We start from the raw sequence: 19,125 nt of genomic DNA on the forward strand, positions 1-19,125 counted from the left end.
TCATCCCTACTCCATACCTCAACACCCTACCACCACTTTGCCAAACACAAAACCAAGCAACACCTGGACTCACATGCAACTAAGGATTTTTACCAACTTCTGTTATAAAAGACTACCAACCCATATGCAAGACTTGATAAAAGTGTCATTTTTTTCCCCACTACGAGGTATACCCACAAACAGATTTCACATTTTTTCCCTCCAGTCCTAAGAATGTACAGGGCTTTTACACTTTGGTTCTTCTACAAAAGAAGTTATGTTCTGAACAAAGGGAACCAGTGAGGATTTCTCATTATTTTCCCTCAAGTTTGTTCTTAGGTCTCTACCCTGAGCCTGAACTTAAGGTAACTTGCAAAGAACACAGCATGTGACACAGTGACATTTAAGTGGGGCAAGAAAAGAATGAAAAACGGTTAGGTACAAGGTAGCACCAGAATGGCAGCTAAAAAATGCTTAGTGGCATGTCCTACACCCTTTCTACATCAAACTGTATATCCAGCATCCAGGATGGGTGAACAGACTTCCTAAAGGCCCGATCTTAAGTCAGACTGACCCTGAGTGGGACTGGTATAGAGAGTAAACTAAATGAAAAATAACCTCCCACTCAAGCCAAATCAATATGGATTTATTAACTATTCTTCTATAGGAACCACACAGAAGTCGTGTAGGAAAATATAGTCAGAGGATCTCCCTGATGCTGTTCTTTGGCCACAGCTAGGCAGCATATGGCCCTTGGGCTTCAAGCAGGGAGGCAGAAGGAAAGAAGAGCTCTTCTTTCTATCATGGTTCTTCTTCCTGTTCCTTTCCAGAGGGGATGCTATTAGTTCTACCTTGGATCCAAAGGACATTGCCACAGAATGCCCTTTTTATATATATTTTCACTCATGGTATACTACTTTTAAAATAAGAAAAAGAAAATAAAGAGATTTTTACATTAAGACTTACCTCCGCTATCTTAATTTCCAATCTAAGCACTGACTTCATGTCATGCTCCGCTCGGGAGCTATTAGCTCCCAAAAGCACAGCCGTATCCACCATGAACTTGTAAAGGGCATCCCGATACTATAAGAGATAAAGAAGCAAGTGACCATGACAACAGCCTATTAGAAAGTACGTTTCAGGGACAGAGAAGGGCAAAAACAGTAGGTGGAAGTAATGCTCTTCAATTTCACTCTCTACTCCAAGTATGGTACAGGCATGAGGCAAAACCAACCATCCACCCACCACTTTGGGAGAAAGAGCGGCAGCTAGTGGGGGACTGTTTTCATGAGAGACAGAGATACCAGCCACCAAGGATCAAGAGAGCTAGTTTTCTGGCAACCAATGATATTATAGATACAGGAAACATCTCAAAATGAGCCCAGAATAGAAAGTTAAAGGTCAGACTCCTCTTTCCAGGCAAGTGAGGTTTTAATAAAATAATGGGAAAGAATGGTTGCTAAAAGCAGGAGGCATGATCCATGAAGACTAGTGGAAACTGGGATTTATTCTCTTGCAGCTCAATTTACCCACCTTCACACTAAGCAATAAAAAGACCAGTGCTTGCAACCCTTTGTCTCTTCAGTTTTGTATGGATTTTACAAAGTTCTCCTCACTACTCAGGGAGAAAAGAATGAAGAGAGGAATGATAAAGAGAAACCCAGCAAATAGCAAATACAGAGTTTCCTCCCTGCATGTTCATAAACCCATTGTCAGGCTATTCATATGGCACTGGAGAGGGACCTTAACTCTGTGGGAACTGTGGAATCTTGTTGAGGGTAACCTCTCCTTTCAGGTATGTGAGAACTCAATACACCACATATTAAATTATCACATGGTTATGCTATGGGACTAAGATTTCCTTACATCTTGATTATATATGCTATTCTTGCTATGTTTATGACCTCGAGACCTATACAGTGATTGGCATATAGCAGGGCTTTAATAAATATTTGTTAATCAGTAAGCAAGCTTGGCAAAGAGTCTTAATTAGAAACAATGTTTTATAATTCCCAGTTCAATTTAAGAAATTATCTATTCAATCAATACATGCATAGGATGTCTTGCTAGGCATTCTGTGCTTATGCGGGGTACAGATGAAAAATTACATGATGCATGAGTCCAGTTCTCGGTGTGTAATCCAGTGAGGGAGATAAACATGTAATTACTAACTGTAACATTAGAGAGACCAAAATCAGTTCCTTAACAAAGCTGCTAAGTGTTTGGAAACTCAAAAAGTAGAGAAGAATTCCAGCCTGGAGAAATAAGCACAGAGCACTTGAAGGAGACAGGTTCAAGAGTAGTGAAGAATCCTCCTGTGAGGTGTGTAAGCTGCCTTTGTTGGGAGAAAAACAAAAGTAAATGAGGCAGCAAAAGTGTTCTGGGATCATGTCATGATCAAAGCATGCTGGGAGCTATACTTTGAGAAGAGAACTTGTCCAGTGGTGCTAAGGAGGCAATGAAACGAAGGGGAGGAGTTAACAGTTAAAGGCTACTTGTAGTCAAGGCGAGAGTTAACAAGGATCTGACCTAGGGCAGTAAAGACAGAGAGGAGGGACCAGACGGAACAGAGATTTTGAAAGTAGAATCCACAGGACTTGACTGATTGGTTACAGGGGATGGGGGAGGGGGTTTCAAGCCTGGTTGCTGATAGGGTGGTGACCCCAACAGAAAGGTAGGTGCCTGCATATTGGCAAAAGTCCATTCTATCCACTTGGAACAATACAAACATGCCAACCTTCTTTGATGAATATCCTTACCCAGAAAGTTGCCTAAGATCTTACCCAGCTTCCTGCCCTCCAGAACCTTCTAGATACAAGGTTTAGTAACAGCAAAGGAGTAGGGACTTCCGTTGTGACCCCAACACTTCCCAATCTACGTTCCTACATTCTTAGGCTGGGCCAGAAACCAGTGAACTCCCTAGTCAAGGGTCCCCTGGGTCTGAGGCTCCTTTGGAAGTTCAACCATGTTTCCAAAATGAATTGAAAATGTCAGGAATGAAGCAGCTCTACTCCAATCTCCAGGAAACTACTAGGTTTCCCAGCCAACCCAAGAAGTCTATCGGAACTGATCCCATCTGGTTCTTATTAACCTTGCATTAACCCGTGGCATCTGTTAAGAAAACAGATTCCTGGACCCCACTTCAAGTCTCCTACATGGGCCTCTCCTGGGCTGTGGCCCAAGAATCGACATTTAACAGGAGGTTCCCAGATGACTCTTAAGCCATACAATTTGAGAACCATTGACTGACTATGTCAACCCAGTCAAATCTCCACACTTTACTTCTGCAATGTACAGTGAGCTCTCTACCGTTCTGAGGAAAGCCTGCAAGCTCATTTCTTGGTTACTTCATTCAGGCGTGGTCTCCCCAGCTCGATCATGAGGGCCCTGAGCGTTGACGGCCAGACTTTCTGGAGACAGGAAGTGCCATGTGTCTGATTGAATAAAAGGCCTCTGCTTCCTGCACTGGCAACATGGTCATCAAACAGTCACATTGTTCATTTCCAGTAAAGAGTCAGGGATTTTAGAACAATTTATGAACCCAACAACAGTCTGACAAGGCACAGTGGTGAATACGAGTCAAACTTACAGACTTGGCTTCTGTGGTATTATCCAGGTAGTCTTCCCTCACGGCTAGGGAGAGAGTTGCTTGGTCCAGCTGTTGAAACAAAACAGAAAGCATTCTGCTTGTAATATAAATTCGTACCAAGCATTGTAACAAGAATCATGGAATGGGCACGGCAGGGGTGCTCTGAGTCTCGTCACCAGTACAGAAAGAGTTCCCTGCACTCAGAGTGATAGGCAAATAGGTACTTCAGCAAAGACAGAAATTATAAAGTATCAGAGACCGGCCCCTGCTTCATGGATTCTAACCTTTTTGAGGTTCTACCAATACTGAATAGCATCAAAGCTCTCTGAGTTGAAATAGGTCTTAGAGATGATTTGGTTTTCCCCCTTCTTGTGGAGAAACAAAGGCCAAAGAACTGAGGTGACTCTTCCAAGGTAACATGGCCGGGCAGAGCTCAGAGGAGAATCACGGTATCCCGTCACCAGATCCAGCATTCTCCTCACTGCAGTATTTTACAAAAATGCCAATCTGGAGAGAGTTGATTAATCACATTTTTTTTTAAAGATTTTATTTATTTATTTGACAGAGAGAGACACAGCAAGAGAGGGAACACAAGCAGGGGGAGTGGGAGAGGGAGAAGCAGGCCTCCCGCAGAGCAGGGAGCCCGATGTGGGGCTCGATCCCAGGACCCTGGGATCATGACCTGAGCCGAAGGCAGTCGCTCAACCGACTGAGCCACCCAGGCACCCATTAATCACATTTTCTACCGCCATACCCCTAAAATACTGTACTGCATTGAGTGATTTTTTTTTTTTATTTTAAAGGAATCAAATGAGAATTCTGTTTTGAGAAATCTTTGCAAAATTTAGAACTCTCTCTGGAAAGTTCAGGATAGGTGATAAAAATACAAATAATAGACAACTAAATAACCAAAATTATTATGGAAAAGTATAGCATAATTTCTTGAAGTAAACAATTTCAATGTCTTAAAGGCAATCAAAGGGGAAAAGACAGTGTTTTGTTTTGTTTTTTAAAGATTTTATTTATTTGAGAGAGAGAGAATGAGAGACAGAGAGCACGAGAGGGAAGAGGGTCAGAGGAAGAAGCAGATCCCCCGCTGAGCAGGGAGCCCGATGTGGGACTCGATCCCGGGACTCCAGGATCATGACCTGAGCTGAAGACAGTCGCTTAACCGAGTCACCCAGGCACCCAAGACAGTGTTTTTGAAGAATGTGCTACAACAACTGGACATCCGCTTGCAGAAAAAAAAAAAAAAGAAGAAGAAGAAATGAACCTTGACTCATACCTCACATCTTTTACAAAAATTAACTCAAAATGGATCATAGACCTAAATGTAAAACCCAAAACTATGAAACTTCTAGAAGAAAACATAGGGGCAACTCTTGTGACCTAGGGTTAGACAAAGAGTTGTTGGGGTTTTTTAAAAGATTTTATTTATTTATTTGACAGAGCGAGAAAGAGAGCACAAGCAGGGGAGCAGTAGGGAGAGGAAGAAGCAGGCTCCCCACTGAACAGAGTGCCTGATGCGGGGCTCGACCCCAGGACGCTGGGATCATGACCTGAGCCGAATGCAGACGCTTAACCAACTGAGCCACCCAGGTGCCCCAGAGTTATTTTTTTAAAGATTTTATTTATTTATTTGAGAGAGAGAGAGAGAGAACACAGAGGGAGAGGGAGAAGCAGACTCCCCACTGAGCAGGGAGCCTGATGCAGGACCCGATCCTAGGACCCTGAGATCATGACCTGAGCCGAGGTCAGATGTTTAACTGACTGAGCCACCCCACTGAGCCACCCAGGCACCCCTAGACAAAGAGTTATTAGACATGATACCAAAATCACAATCCATAGAAGAAAAAAGAAATTGGACTGCGTCACCATTAAAAAATTTTGCTCTGCAAATGACACTGTCAGAATAAAAAGATGAGCAACAGAGACAAAATATTTGACAATCACATATATGAAAAAGGATTTGTTTATAATGAGCCCTCAACATGTGACAGTAAGAAAACAAACAACCCAATTTAAAAGCAAGCACAAGATTTGAACAGACAATTCACCAAAGAAGATATGAAGATGAAAAGTAAGTGCATGAGAAGATGCTCAACAGCACTAATAATTAGGAAAATGTAAGTCACAAACGATACACCACCACTATATATCATTAGAATGGCAAAAACAAACAAACAAGCAAAACCTGCTAAGGTAAAAGCTGTCCAGGATGTAGAAAAACTGCATCAGTTGCACATTGCTGGTGGGAATGCAAAATGGCAGAGCCACTTTAGAAACCAGTTTGATAGTTTCTTAAACATACACTTACATATGACCCCATATGACCCAGCAATCCCACTCCTAGGTATTTATCTAAGAGAAATAAAAACTTAATGCTCACACAAAAACCCACATGTAACTCTATTCATAAGTGCCAAAAACTGTAAACAACCCAAATGTTCTTCAACTGGTGAATGGATAAACTGTGATATACACTGGAATAGTAGTCAGCCCTAAGAAGGAATGAACTAATGATACATGGAACAACGCAGGCAAGTTTTACCCACGTTCTGAAAAAGGCAAAACTACAGGGACAGAGAACGGTGTTTAAGGATGGGGAAAGTGGTTGACTACAAAGGGGTAACGAGGTAATTTTGTGGGGGGTGATGGAGGTGATTACATGACTCTGCATTTGTCTAAACTTACAGGGGCGCCTGGGTGGCTCAGTCAGTTAAGTGTCTGCCTTCATCCTGGGCTGGAGCCCCACATCTTTGGGCTCCCAGCTCAGCGGGGAGTCTGCTTCTCCCTTCTCCCTCTGCCCCTCCCCCCCGCTCGTGCTCTCACACACACGCGTGCACACTCTAAGGAATAAAAAAATCTTTTTTAAAAAATCTTATAGACATGTGCATCACAAAAGTTAATTTCACTGAATGTAAATTTAAAAGTATTTTTTTAAGTTCCAGAACCTTCTCTAAATCTATGGCTGTTCTTTCTTGAGTTTCAGCAACTGCCTAAAGACTAAATAAAACAGATCCCAACAGCAGATTTTCTAAATTTAAATCTGATTCACACAGAAAAAAAGTCAAATTAAGAACATACAAAATCTAAGTAACAAATAAAAAATTAGTAGCATCTGAATAAAAACTGGATTCTACATGCCTGTATCATTAGTTTATGCAACTCTACACTGTTTTTATCTATGTATTCTAGTTCTTCATTTTACTATAATCTCAAATATCTTCTTTTTTTAATACATAAGATTGGTATAGCATTATAGTTTTCCATGAAGATCTCCTTCATATGCAACAAATTCTACAAAGGCCAAGTTAAGAGTTAGTGATGTTATGAAAAATTCAAGGAAAAACACTACTCTTGTTTCAAGGAGGAAAAAAGAGATTTTCATAACATCCATCTTGCCTGCATGTATTATTAAAATCCTTAAATTGTTGTATTCAGCTGTCTTCTCTAATTGGTCCCAAACAACCAAATCATAAGCCAGCCTGGCTTCATCCTACTAAAACTCCCAATCTACCACCATTTCTTCCAAAAATTAAGTAAGCCAGGATCGTGAAACACAGTATTATGATTAAGATGCTTTGGCTTTCAGTTAGATCTGGACAAATTGGAGCAATCTTTTGAGCTTCAGTCTCATAGGAAAGGAAACTAAATAGACAATATCAAGAAAGCCAAAGTTTCCCTCTGATGAAATGAAGTTAAATCCCCTTATTGTAAAAGTTCATATGACTCAAGTAAAGTTACTGGACCTTTTTTAAACCTCCACATTGTTATGGTTTCTAGGGAACGTTTTAAATACACCAAACAGAATAAGGTCTGACAACTAAATCTCTTTAGAAGCATACAAACTCTTGAGGCAAAAGACTTTCTCAAGAGACCAACATTAGGACACTGTGTTATTGGAGGTTTTTTAATCCTTGTGTTTACAAATGATCCGAACATCCCAAGTAGAAAATAAAGTATGTGTTTAGGAAATCCGATATATTGAACTGAAAGATGAATTTTTTTTTCTCTAACTACAACAAACCTCAGGTTAGGAAACAAAGCAGTAACACAAGAAGAAACATCTGCCAAATTATGATTTAGGAAAAGAAAAGACAAAGCAATTAGAAAAACTTCATTTCCAAGAGGGTCTCTCCTTGTCATTCTTAAGGATTTTGCTAAAAGCTAGACAAAAGCAGGCCATTAATGATGATTTTAAGTCAGTTTCAGTAACACATACTTAGACAACCTGGTCTTCCAAACGTTTTTTCAGGATCCTATATAATCAAGTCCTTTATTGTTCCACAAGTCCTCATTCTTGTAATCTCCTTACATAAAATAAACCCAAACACATGTAGCAAGGTACGTTTGGGGGCTTTAACTTCTGTTGTTTCCTCTATTTTTGAATTTCCTTTCTCCCATTTCAGCCTGTGGCAAATCCTGTGCTATCTCGTCACAGGGCAGCTCGACAGAGGACCCCTGGGTGGTCTGAGCAACCTCCCGCTCGCCAAACTGCCTGTCCTTGGTATGGGGCCACCTCTGCCCACTGGAAACTTGCCTTTTTTCTTCAGCCAAAAGTACCACCTGCTCACCCAAAGGAATTGCCACAGTGCTGTGCCTTCCCAAAGAGAGTCCTTTTTCTTTACCCCCATGGGTTCATGGGATTAGAAAGCTAAAAACATTGAAGAAAACACAGGATGTGATGGGAAAAGAAGTCTAAGTACATAGAGGGAGGAGAGTCTGGGGTAAGAGAGAGCTCTCCCAGAGCAAGAAGAAGATCTCCTCAGCTGCCAAAGAAGTCCAAGTTTCTCATAGGCACAGTGACCAGTCACTGCCCCTAGAAAACAGCAGGATGGCAGAGGGAGTGGGAGACCCAGGTCCCCAGTAGCAGAAAAGTACACCTGAAGGGTCCACAAGGGCTGAGAGAAGGGGTTTCTTCTCAGAAACACCTAGTTGATGAGTGGAGAATCTCCCACTATCCCAGGAGAAGACTAAGAAATGGGGCAACCAGAAGGTGGGGAAATGCCTACACTGGCTGGGTTTCCCACTACAAGGTGGCATGGGAGCTCAGATGGATGTGAGACTAACTGAAATTGCCTATTTTTAGCACAAGTGAACTTGAGATCCGAGAGGTATGTTGGGTACCAAAATCGAAGAGAGTCAAGTGGTTCTCCAAATGGTTCTGACCAGTTGCTTTGTCATGCTTTAAGAGAAGGGCACCTCTTGTCTTGTGCTACCGTGTCCCAGTATCTATCCTGCAAACTGTCACCACATTCATCTCATTTAAACTGCACAGCAACAGTGAAAAGTACATTCTAATCCACCCATCAGTATACATGGGGAAAATGAGATGCAGACAGGTGAAACAATTTGCACACGGATATTCACTGAGTCAAACACAAAGCCAAACCATGAACCTCAGTCTCTTTAACACGAAAACCTATTCTTTTTTCTAACACCTTAGTGGTTTTCAAACTATGTTCCACGAAAGTTAAAAGGTGCTCCAAGGGGCACCTGGGTGGCTCAGTCATTAAGCGTCTGCCTTCAGCTCAGGTCATGATCCCAGGGTCCTGGGATCGAGTCCCACATCGGGCTCCCTGCTCGGCGGGAAGCCTGCTTCTCCCTCTCCCACTCCCCCTGCTTGTGTTCCCTCTCTCGCTGTCTGTCTGTCAAATAAATAAATAAAATCTTGAAAAAAAAAAAAAGGTGCTCCAAGGCTTGAAATATTTAATCAAATTCTGTACGGTTTTAACTATTTCTAATAAAAGCAAAGTTCACAAATTCTACAACATCGGCAGTGACCAATTTGCTAATTCTTGTTGTCAGGTTCATTGGGTTTTATGCAGATCTCAGAAGAAAGCTTCTCCTACCATATCTAGACACAAGCTTGAACTTCTAACCATGTCACAATTACGAAGACTGAAGCTCTATTTTGTTAATTCTGCTGTGTGACTATTCATTCACATAAAATGGTACAGAGACGTAACTAGAAATAAAAACCTGTGGGGCGCCTGGGTGGCTCAGTCAGTTAAGCATCTGCCTTCGGCTCAGGTCATGATCCTGAAGTCCAGGAATTGAGCCCCACATTGGGCTCCCTGCTCAGCGGGGAGCCTGCTTCTCCCTCTCTCTCTGCCCCTCCCCACTCATGTTCGCTCTCTCTCTCAAATACGTAAATAAAATCATTAAAAAAAAATAAAGCAAACCTGTGCTGTACTCCTGTCCCAAGCCATGCTCCAACACATGAGTTTGGAACAAGTCACCATGCTGGCAAAGCACAGCAGCAGGAAGTCCGTGAGCGCCTCCTTGTATCTGGAGACTATTCTATAGCTGACAGTCCAGTGTTTCCAGGATCCGTTTAATTGAATATTAAGTATGCAAGGCAAGCTGTTAAAAACTGGTTACCATGTTCCTCTATTCCCCATGTTTCCTGTAAACATCTAAGTTCATTTTTTTTTTCTTTTCTTTTGGCAAGACATCATTGGTGACAGTGTATACTTCTCACTGCCTGGTAGCAGAAGGTATATAAAATCTGGTTGCCCCACTTTGAACAAGGCTACCACTGACATGTGGGTTCTTTTGATGTCAGTATGATCTCTCTATCATGAGTTTCCCCCATCAACCATTTACCTAATGGTTTTAGCAACTATGGATGGTAGCTGCCTTGGTCCTTTATCTCATTAGAAATATTTTTAAATGGTAACTTTTTAAAAAACACTTTATTCATTTGAGAGAGCGAGAGAGCACAAGCATGGGTGGTGGAGGGGGAAGAGGCAGAGGGAGAAGCAGGCTCCCCCTGAGCAGGGAGCCCCATGCGGGGCTTAATCTCAGGACCCTGGGACCGTAATCTGAGCCGAAGGCAGACACTTAACCGACTGAGCCACCCAGGTGCCCCTAAATGGTAACTTTTTAATGCTATTCTTTCTCCTACATTTTTTAAGCTGTGATTCTCCTATAAACAAGATTTTTCTCTCATCAACTATTAGGTTGCACTGAAATCAGTCAAATTCACAATGTTGTAGATTAAAATTGGCTTATCATCCAAATGCACATTAGATTCCTATTTGGAACCTAAATCAAAGACCAACTTTTAATTTTTTAAATGGACATGTTTGAGACACTCAGGGAAACTGAAAATTAACTAGGTGTCAGATGTTAATTATGGAATTATGGTTACTTTTTTGGCTGTGATAACAGTCCTTTCCATTAGATAAACACTGATTTACCAGGGCAATGATACTATATTTTGGATTTGCTATAAAATGCTCCAGCTTCCCCACAAAAAGGAAGGGTTTAGATAAAACAAGAACAGCCAAAAGTTGCCAGTTGTTGAAGCTGGGCTGATGAGTACATGGGATTTTGTTGTACTATTTTTTTTACTTTTGTATTATTTTCCACAATAAAATATTTAAGGAGATAAATTCTTAGAGTAGGTCCAGAAATCGGTGAAAAATAAAATGGTTGCCATCTGCAACTACTTATCTGTGTGTGAATCAAGATCTTCTATCACCCACTGGAGTCTGGGTGGCTCAGTTGGTTGAGCGTCAGACTCTTGATTTGGGCTCAGGTCATGATCTCAGGGTCATGAGATCGAGCCCCTCATCAGTCTCTGTACTCAGCAGGGAGTCGGCTTGAGATGGCTTGAGATTCTCTCTCTCCCTCTCCCTCTGTCCCTCCCCGCTCCACCTCTCCCCCCCACCCCGCCGCTCTGCACTTGTGTGTGCGCTCCCACCTGCACTCTCTCTCTAAAATAAATAATCCTTAAAAAAAAAAAAAAATCTTCTATCACCCAATAGAGTGCATAAACTTAAGCTTAAGTTTGAAAGTCTCCATCTAACTTCAAAATACCACTTAAGGTGTTTGAAAGGATGTAATAATAGTTCTGGAATTAAGAATGATAGCCTTGGGGCGCCTAGGTGGCTCAGTCGCTTAAGCGTCTGACTCTTGATTTCAGCTCAGGTCATGATCTGGGGGTCCTGGGATCGAGCCCCCATGTCAGGCTCCCTGCTCAGCGGGGAGTCTGCTTTTCTCCCTCTCCCTCTGCCCCTCTCCCCACCCCCATTCGTGCGCTCTCTCTCTCAAATAAATAAAATCTTTTTAAAAATCTGGTTTGTTGGTTTTTAAAGTGAGTAACCTATCAGCATGAGGCAGAGATCAACTGGACCCTTAGGCAGCATCACTGTGTCTTGTATAGCACATCTTACCAGATAGCATTAGGGTCTACCTCCGTGCCATGTTCTTGTTCCTTCACCCAGCATGAAAATACAGCTGTCTCAGGCGCCTGCATGGCTCAGTCGTTAAGCGTCTGCCTTCGGCTCGGGTCATGATCCCAGGGTCCTGGGATCGAGTCCCACATCGGGCTCCCTGCTCGGAGGGAAGCCTGCTTCTCCCTCTCCCATTCCCCCTGCTTGTGTTCCTGCTCTCGCTCTCTGTCAAATAAATAAATAAAATCTTTAAAAAAAAAAAAAAGAAAATACAGCTGTCTCTGGAACCAAGAATTTCCTCCTGAGTAGATGGGTATTCTTCGAGTGCCTAGCGATTTCCTGAGACTTCCATTGTCTAGACTATAGCTGAGCGAACTACAGCCTACCAGCCAGCCCGCTACACAACCACACCCATCCATGGAGAGACTGTCTGCAGCTGCTCTCCCAGGTCCAAGAGCAGAGTTGAGTAGGTGAGACAGAGACCAGATGGCCCGCAGAGCCTAAAATAGTTCCTATCTGGTCCTTTACAGAAAAAAAAAAAAAAAAAATGCCACCCTCTTGGTATAAACCAAAAAATAAACTGCATGGTGTGGCTTTTTAAAAGTTGACTTACAGCAGAAAAGGGTAATATGTTCTAAAGGTTTTATACTTCTATGATTTGATCATCAATATATCACTAATATTTGCTGGTTTGACAAAGGAAGGAATTGGGAGAAAAAAAATCAGTGATTCAGTAAAATCTTCATTATTAGTCAAAGTAACTGGGTGGCTCAGTAAGTTGAGCATTTGCCTTCGGCTCAGGTCATGATCCTGGAGTCCCGGGATTGAGCCCCACATAGGGCTCCCTGCTCAGCGCGATGTCTGCTTCTCCCTCTGCCTCTGCCCCTTCCCCTCACTCTTGCTCTCTCTTGCTCATTCTCTCTCTCAAATAAATAAATTTTAAAAAATCTTTAAAAAGTGTGGAAGCAAAAAATACAGTAGGATCAAAACACAAAACAATTTAAGAAATGTTATTTGAGGGGCGCCTGGGTGGCTCAGTCGTTGGGCGTCTGCCTTTGGCTCGGGTCATGATCCCAGGGTCCTGGGATCGAGTCCTGCATCGGGCCCCCTGCTCTGCGGGAAACCTGCTTCTCCCTCTCCGGCTCCCCCTGCTTGTGTTCCCTCTCTCGCTATGTCTCTGTCAAATAAATAAATAAAATCTTTAAAAAAAAAATGTTATTTGAATCCTTGCCAAGCTGTTTCACTGATGAGTCTTTCACTGTTGTTCCTTTGTCAGGAGAATGAGGAGGTGTAGGGAAGAGCAGAGTTCAGAAAGTCTTAGCAGCTTGCTCCCCACTGGAATTTAGGGACCCCACACATGCTCAGAGTAGGTATTTGAGGGCCAGATCAGAGATGACTTGAAACTCACTCACCAGCTTCCTGAAAGACTGACAAAATTGGTTTGTTCCTGAGTTACACTCTGCAAATCTGGGAGGAAGGAATATTCTAGATCCCAACGCTTAACAGAATTTTTATCCTCTGATTTCGCTAAGGTAGGATGAGTCTCATTCCCCGGAAAGACACCCCAAAAGACTAACCTTGAACTGAACAAACAGTATGAACAAGTCCTCACTATACCTTCAAAATGTGCTCGTTGGACACCTTGTCATCAGGGGACACATACAATCGGATGAACACAGAATTGCTGTATTGACCACGAAATGTTGCAAGGGTATGCAAAAGACTGAACCTCCTCTCTGACCAAACTCCTTCAGGACCAATATTGGATTCAAGCACAGGCCAGCGGAAAGGTGAGTGCCTCAGGATATGTAGCAATGGTTTGGCATCTGCTTTTTCAATCGCCTCTGAAAGGGAGCAAATACAAAGGAAGAGTTAGAATTGCAAACTGGATCACCAAACTAGAATGCAAGTATATCTTCTCAAGAGAAAATTCCCCGTAAGACCCCAACTTAACATTTCAGCTGTTAGAGAGAGGTGCAGTGGATTGAGCAGGACCACAGAGACAGAACTACCTATGACTCACACTTCAATGTGACTGCCTGAACTTGGTGTTCTTGCCAGGAGAGCTGACTAGGGAAGCTGCTGGATATTCTCGACAAGAAAAGATGGGCTCACTACAGCCCAATGAGCGATATTAGGCTGAGAATACTCTGCAAGACTAAGGAACAATCCTAAGTAAAGGAAACCCTTCAGTAAAGCCAACCACTCCCCAATACACGTGAATTAATGCTTCCAGACTCTTTGGTCATCTTTTACCGCCCTCTTCTAGCTCACCAAATAATACCCCAAATCCTAAACAAGGTAACACACTTCCCGCAGGCACTGGCTTCTTCCTGTCTTGAGAAAGCACACCAGAGAAAATGGCAAGTGTTAACCTTAACTCCAATCAGACCCAAGATGCCAAGACAGGCCTAAGACATCCACCTAAGCTGCCTGTTAGGCTGATGGAGAAGCAGAAGGAGGCTGGCCCACCCGGGAATCTGGATTTTCCTAGGCCCCGGTAAGGTTCTATGGGATATAACAACACTCCCAAATGCCCTCTCTCCCAGGCTCCTTCTCAGACCGGACAGGGCCTCTGGATTCTTGTTTCTGCACCACATATGGTGGGGTTTGCCCTCCTGACCCTACCCAAGTTTCTCACGGAGTAACTGCTATCTAAAGAATCCAAGCCAAAGAAATAAAATTATTTTCCTATTTTCTCCATCAAGCCAGCAACAGAACATTAAGACAGGGAGAGTCAAGATTCAGTCTTTGAGAATCGCTCCTTTCCTCAAACAACATTTTTAAACATTAATTGAATTCTTAGTAGTTCTCGTTTTCCTTAAACAATATCTTTAAACATTAATAGACTCTCTGAAGGATAAGGTGTTAAATATTTTAGTTATTTTCTTTATTACTCACTCTCATTCATGCAAGATGAATAAAGGATTTTGGCTTTCTGTATGGCTTCAGTGTCCCGCCTTCTACTGATGGATTTCTCCAAAAGTGCTAGGAAGGTTAAGAAAGGATTCATTAGTATCCACCCACACATGGTGCCAACTTAGAGGTCATTCTATATCCACAGTCCTGGCCTACGGAAAATCAAATGTAAAGACAGACAACCCTGGAAAAGACACATCTATAAAAGATATACAGACGGCAGAACCGCGTCCAAGTTGCTTGAGGTTCAAATAAAAAAAAAACTTTAACCTTCTCTTTTCCCAGGCTCTCCTAATTCAGAGAAACCAAAAGTTCAGTTTCCGACTCAGACCGGACCTGCTGCAGGGGTTAATGTTTTCGCCACCTACATAAAAAGAAACAGAATTCATTTATTCAAGAACCAAAAATAACTGAATTCTGTTCCTTGTTTCTGCACCAAGCAATATTCTCAAAGGAGGCAATTTCATCAGGGTCGGGTTTCTTAAGATTTTTTCACAGCCCAGCCTCTCAGGGAGGTCACCTGGAAGAAATTGCCCATTAGAAGTTTTATGCGATGTTGCATAAACATGCTGTGGACATGGGAGAAGCGGTTCAGACAGGAAATGGAGAGGCGAGATTGCAAAGCCTACCCAAATCGCCTGAAGACTTGTCCATTTACACATGCGGAGTCCTGGCCATTGAAATGAGGTCGTGTGTAGAAAATGGCTGTCAGCATAGACATGAGCCCACCCAGAAAATGATGTGCGATTTATAACATCACTCATGCTATTGTTTGAAGGCGGAAAATGACAGCCGTCACGATGAAGGAGAGGCGGAGGAGGGAAAGGCAAGACTCAGTAAAAACTCCCCTCCTCCCCTCCCCGCAAAACACACCTTGGACGAACCGAAGAGCATTCATGTACCTACATGAAGCCAAGATGAAGCATCCGCGAGCAGCACCGTGGCACTGCCTACATGGAGCTGTGTCAAACTGCCGTTGTCAAGGCATTTGCAGCTTATTTCTGAAACAACCTAGCTGCCTCCCGATGCCGGCACAACAGATGCCCCCGCAGTCCTCTGAATAGCTTCAAGACACAATGGAGCGTGCTAATCAACTTAATTAAACAATTACATATTCCCTGAAGAGGAATCTCTACTTCTAAACTAGAAGTTCTACCTTTCCAAAAAAAAAATGCAATCCAGAGCTCCTGTCCTGTTTTTTATAAAGCATCTGTACATCAAACAAGTCCACAGAACTACATAGACTCAAATAAAATAAATTGAGTTGGATGTGGGCATTTTCAACTGTCTCAGCTTGTTTGGTGTTTCTTTCTTGTGTATTATCATAGCAATAAAAGCAAGATAACTAGCCCCAAGGATCAAGAAGGAAGATTTTCTTTTTTTTAATAAACACAAAGCTCTAAAACCATACCCACATATATTTCTATTCAAATCAGATCAGGTGCCTTTGCACTGTATTACTTCCACAGTCCTTGGACTGTTGGGGAGACACATTTGGAAGTAAATAATCCAAATTCCATTTAGGGATCTGATGTTATTCTGATGCTATAAACACTCCACAGATTGCAAACAAGAATGCCCTGAGGACCAAAAACAAGCCATGGGAGCAAAAGAACTCAAAGTAGTAAATATGTACCTGAGTGCGCACCCAAGGCAGTCTGTGTATCACAAGAAGGTGAAAAGAGGACATGCAATGCTAAGTAGGGCATTCCCAAAACCCTAAGTGTGCACAAGTATCAATCATTTGTTCAGGCCTACCCCCAGAGATATCATGGGTTCGGTTTCAGACTATTGCAAAAAAGTGAATATTACAATAAAGTCAAATTAATTTTCTGGCTTCCGAGTGCATATAAAAGTTATGTTTACACTATACTGTAGTCAATTAAGTGAGCAATAGCATCATGTCTAAAAAAACAATGTAATACCTTAATTTTTAAAAATACTTTATTGCTATAAAATGCTAGCCTTCGGGGCGCCTGGGTGGCTCAGTCGGTTAAGCGGCTGCCTTCGGCTCAGGTCATGATCCCGGGGCCCTGGGATCGAGCCCCGCATCTGGCTCCCTGCTCAGAGGAGAGCCTGCTTCTCCCTCTCCCTCTGCCTGCCACTCTGCCTACTTGTGCTCTCTATCCATCTGTCAAATAAATAAAATCTTAAATAAATAAAATGCTAGCCATCATTTGAGTTTTCAACAAGTTATATATATATATATATATATTTTTTTTTTTTTTTTTGGCTGGTGGAGGGTCTTGCCTTGATGTTGATGGCTACTGACTAATCAGGGTGGTGCTTGCTGAAGGTTGAGGTAGCTGTGGCAATTTCTTAAAATAAGACAATAATGAAGTTTGCCACATAGATTGGCACTTCCTCTCACGAACTCTCTCTCTGTAGCATGAGATGCTGCTTGATGGCATTTTACCCACAGATCAACTTCTTTCAAAATTAGAGTCAATCCTCTCAAACCCTGCTACTGCATTATCAACTAAGTTTACAGAATATTCTAAATCCTTGGCTGTCATTTCAACAGTCTTCACAATGTCTTTGCCAGGAGTAGATTCCATCTCAAGAAACCACTTTCTCAAGGCACCTGGGTGGCTCCATCAGTTAAGCGTCCAACTCTTGGTTTGGGCTCAGGTCGTGATCTCAGGGTCATGAGATCAAGCCCTACATCGGGCTTTATGCTCAGTGTGGAGTCTGCTTGAGATTCTCTCTCCCTCTCTCTCTGCCCCTTCCACTTGTGCTCTCTCAAATAAATCTTTAAAAACAAAAACAAACAAAACCACTTTCTCTGCTCATCCATAAGAAAAAACTCCCCATCCTTTCAATTTTGATCATGACATGACAGCAATTCAGTCACACCTTCAGGCTCCACTTCTCATTCTAGTTCTCTTGCTATTTCCACCACATTTGAAATCACTTCCTCCCCTGAAGTCTTGAATCCCTCAAAGTCATCCACAAGGGATGATTTCAGCTTCTTCCAGACTCCTGGGAGTGTTGGTATTTTGACCTTTTCCCATGAATCACACATGTTCTTAATGTCCTCTAGAACGGTGAATCCTTTCCAGGAGGTTTTCTATTTACTGTCCCCAGATCCATGACAGGAATCACTATCTGTGGCAGCTAGAACCCTATGAAACCTATTTCTTAAATAATAAGACTTGAAAGTCAAAACGACTCCTTAATCCATGGGCTGCAGAGTGGATGTTGTGTTAGCAGGCATGAAGGCAACATGAATCTCACTGTCCACCTCCATCAAAGCTCTTGGGTGACCAGATGCACTGCCAATGAGCAGTCATAAGTTTTTTCCTGAGCTAATAGGTCTCAATAGTGGGTTTAAAATACTCACTAAACTAGGTTGTGAACAGATGTGCTGTCATCCAGGCTCTGCTGTTCCATTTACAGAGCACAAGCAGAGTCGATTTAGCATAACCCTTAAGGGCACTGGCTTCAACTTAAAGTCACCGGGGCCGCATTAGCCCCTAACAAGAGAGCCTGTCCTTTGAAGCTTTGAAGCCAGGCACTGGCTTCTCCTCTCTAGCTATTAAAGTCCCACATGGCTGCTTCTTCTAAAAAGGGCTGTGCCATCTACACTGAAAATGTGTCGTGTGGAGTGTAGTCATCTTCATGAATTATCTTAGCTAGATCTTCTGGAGAACTTGGATATCTGGGTAACTGGATAACGCTGCTTTACCTTATATTAGGGAGCCAGCTTCTTTCCTTAAACTTCACGAATCAACTTCTGCCGGTTTCCAACTTTGCCTCTACAGCTTCCTCACCTAGCTCAGCCTTCACAGAATTCAAGAGAGTTAGGGCCTTGCTCTGCATTAGGCTTTGGCCTAAGGGGATGTATACTGTGGCTGGTTTGTCTTCTGTCCAGACCACTGCAACTTTCTCTACATCAGCAAGAAGGCTGTTTTGCTCTCTTATCATTCATGTGTTCACTGGAGGAGCCCTTTTAATTTCCTTCAACAGTTTCCTTTGCATTCACAACTTGGCAAACTGGTGCCAGAGGCCGAGCTTTCAACATACCTCCCTCACTAAGCTTAATCATTTCTAGCTTTTGATTTAAAGTAAGAGACCCATGACTCTTCCTTTCACTTGAACACTTACAGGCCACTGTAGGGTTATTAATTGGCCTGATTTCAATTTTGCTGTGTCTCAGAATAGGGAGGCCTGAGGAGAGGGAACAAGATGGGCAAACAGCCAGTCGGAAGAGCAGCCAGAACGCACACAACATTTATCAATTACATCTGCCATCTTCTATGGATCGCGGGGCCCCCAAACAATTGCAATGATAACATCAAAGCTCACTGATCACAGATCACCGTAACAAATATAAGAGTAATGAAGAGATTTGAAATATTCCAGAATTAGCAAAATGTGACAGAGAGACACAAAGTGAGCAAATGCTGTTGGGAAAATGGCGCCAAATGGATTTGCTTGATGCAGGGTTAC

The 19,125-nt window shown here is 42.5% G+C and overlaps 1 protein-coding gene across 2 annotated transcripts in view; it reads right to left on the bottom strand.

Moving 5' to 3' along the window:
- Window positions 1-19,125, bottom strand: part of PHEX (phosphate regulating endopeptidase homolog X-linked) — a 207,388-nt gene that overhangs the window by 154,322 nt on the left and 33,941 nt on the right. For both annotated transcript variants that reach the window (XM_021704426.1, XM_021704494.1), the window contains exons 4-7: window positions 14,656-14,742; window positions 13,372-13,598; window positions 3,569-3,637; window positions 946-1,062 (exon numbers count right to left, since the gene is read on the bottom strand). In XM_021704426.1, the coding sequence (XP_021560101.1) occupies window positions 946-1,062; window positions 3,569-3,637; window positions 13,372-13,598; window positions 14,656-14,742 (500 nt within the window). The remainder of the gene's footprint in view (window positions 1-945; window positions 1,063-3,568; window positions 3,638-13,371; window positions 13,599-14,655; window positions 14,743-19,125) is intronic.

The sequence above is a fragment of the Neomonachus schauinslandi genome, chromosome X (assembly GCF_002201575.2).
Source record: "Neomonachus schauinslandi chromosome X, ASM220157v2, whole genome shotgun sequence".
Classification (NCBI taxonomy): Eukaryota; Metazoa; Chordata; class Mammalia; order Carnivora; family Phocidae; genus Neomonachus; species Neomonachus schauinslandi.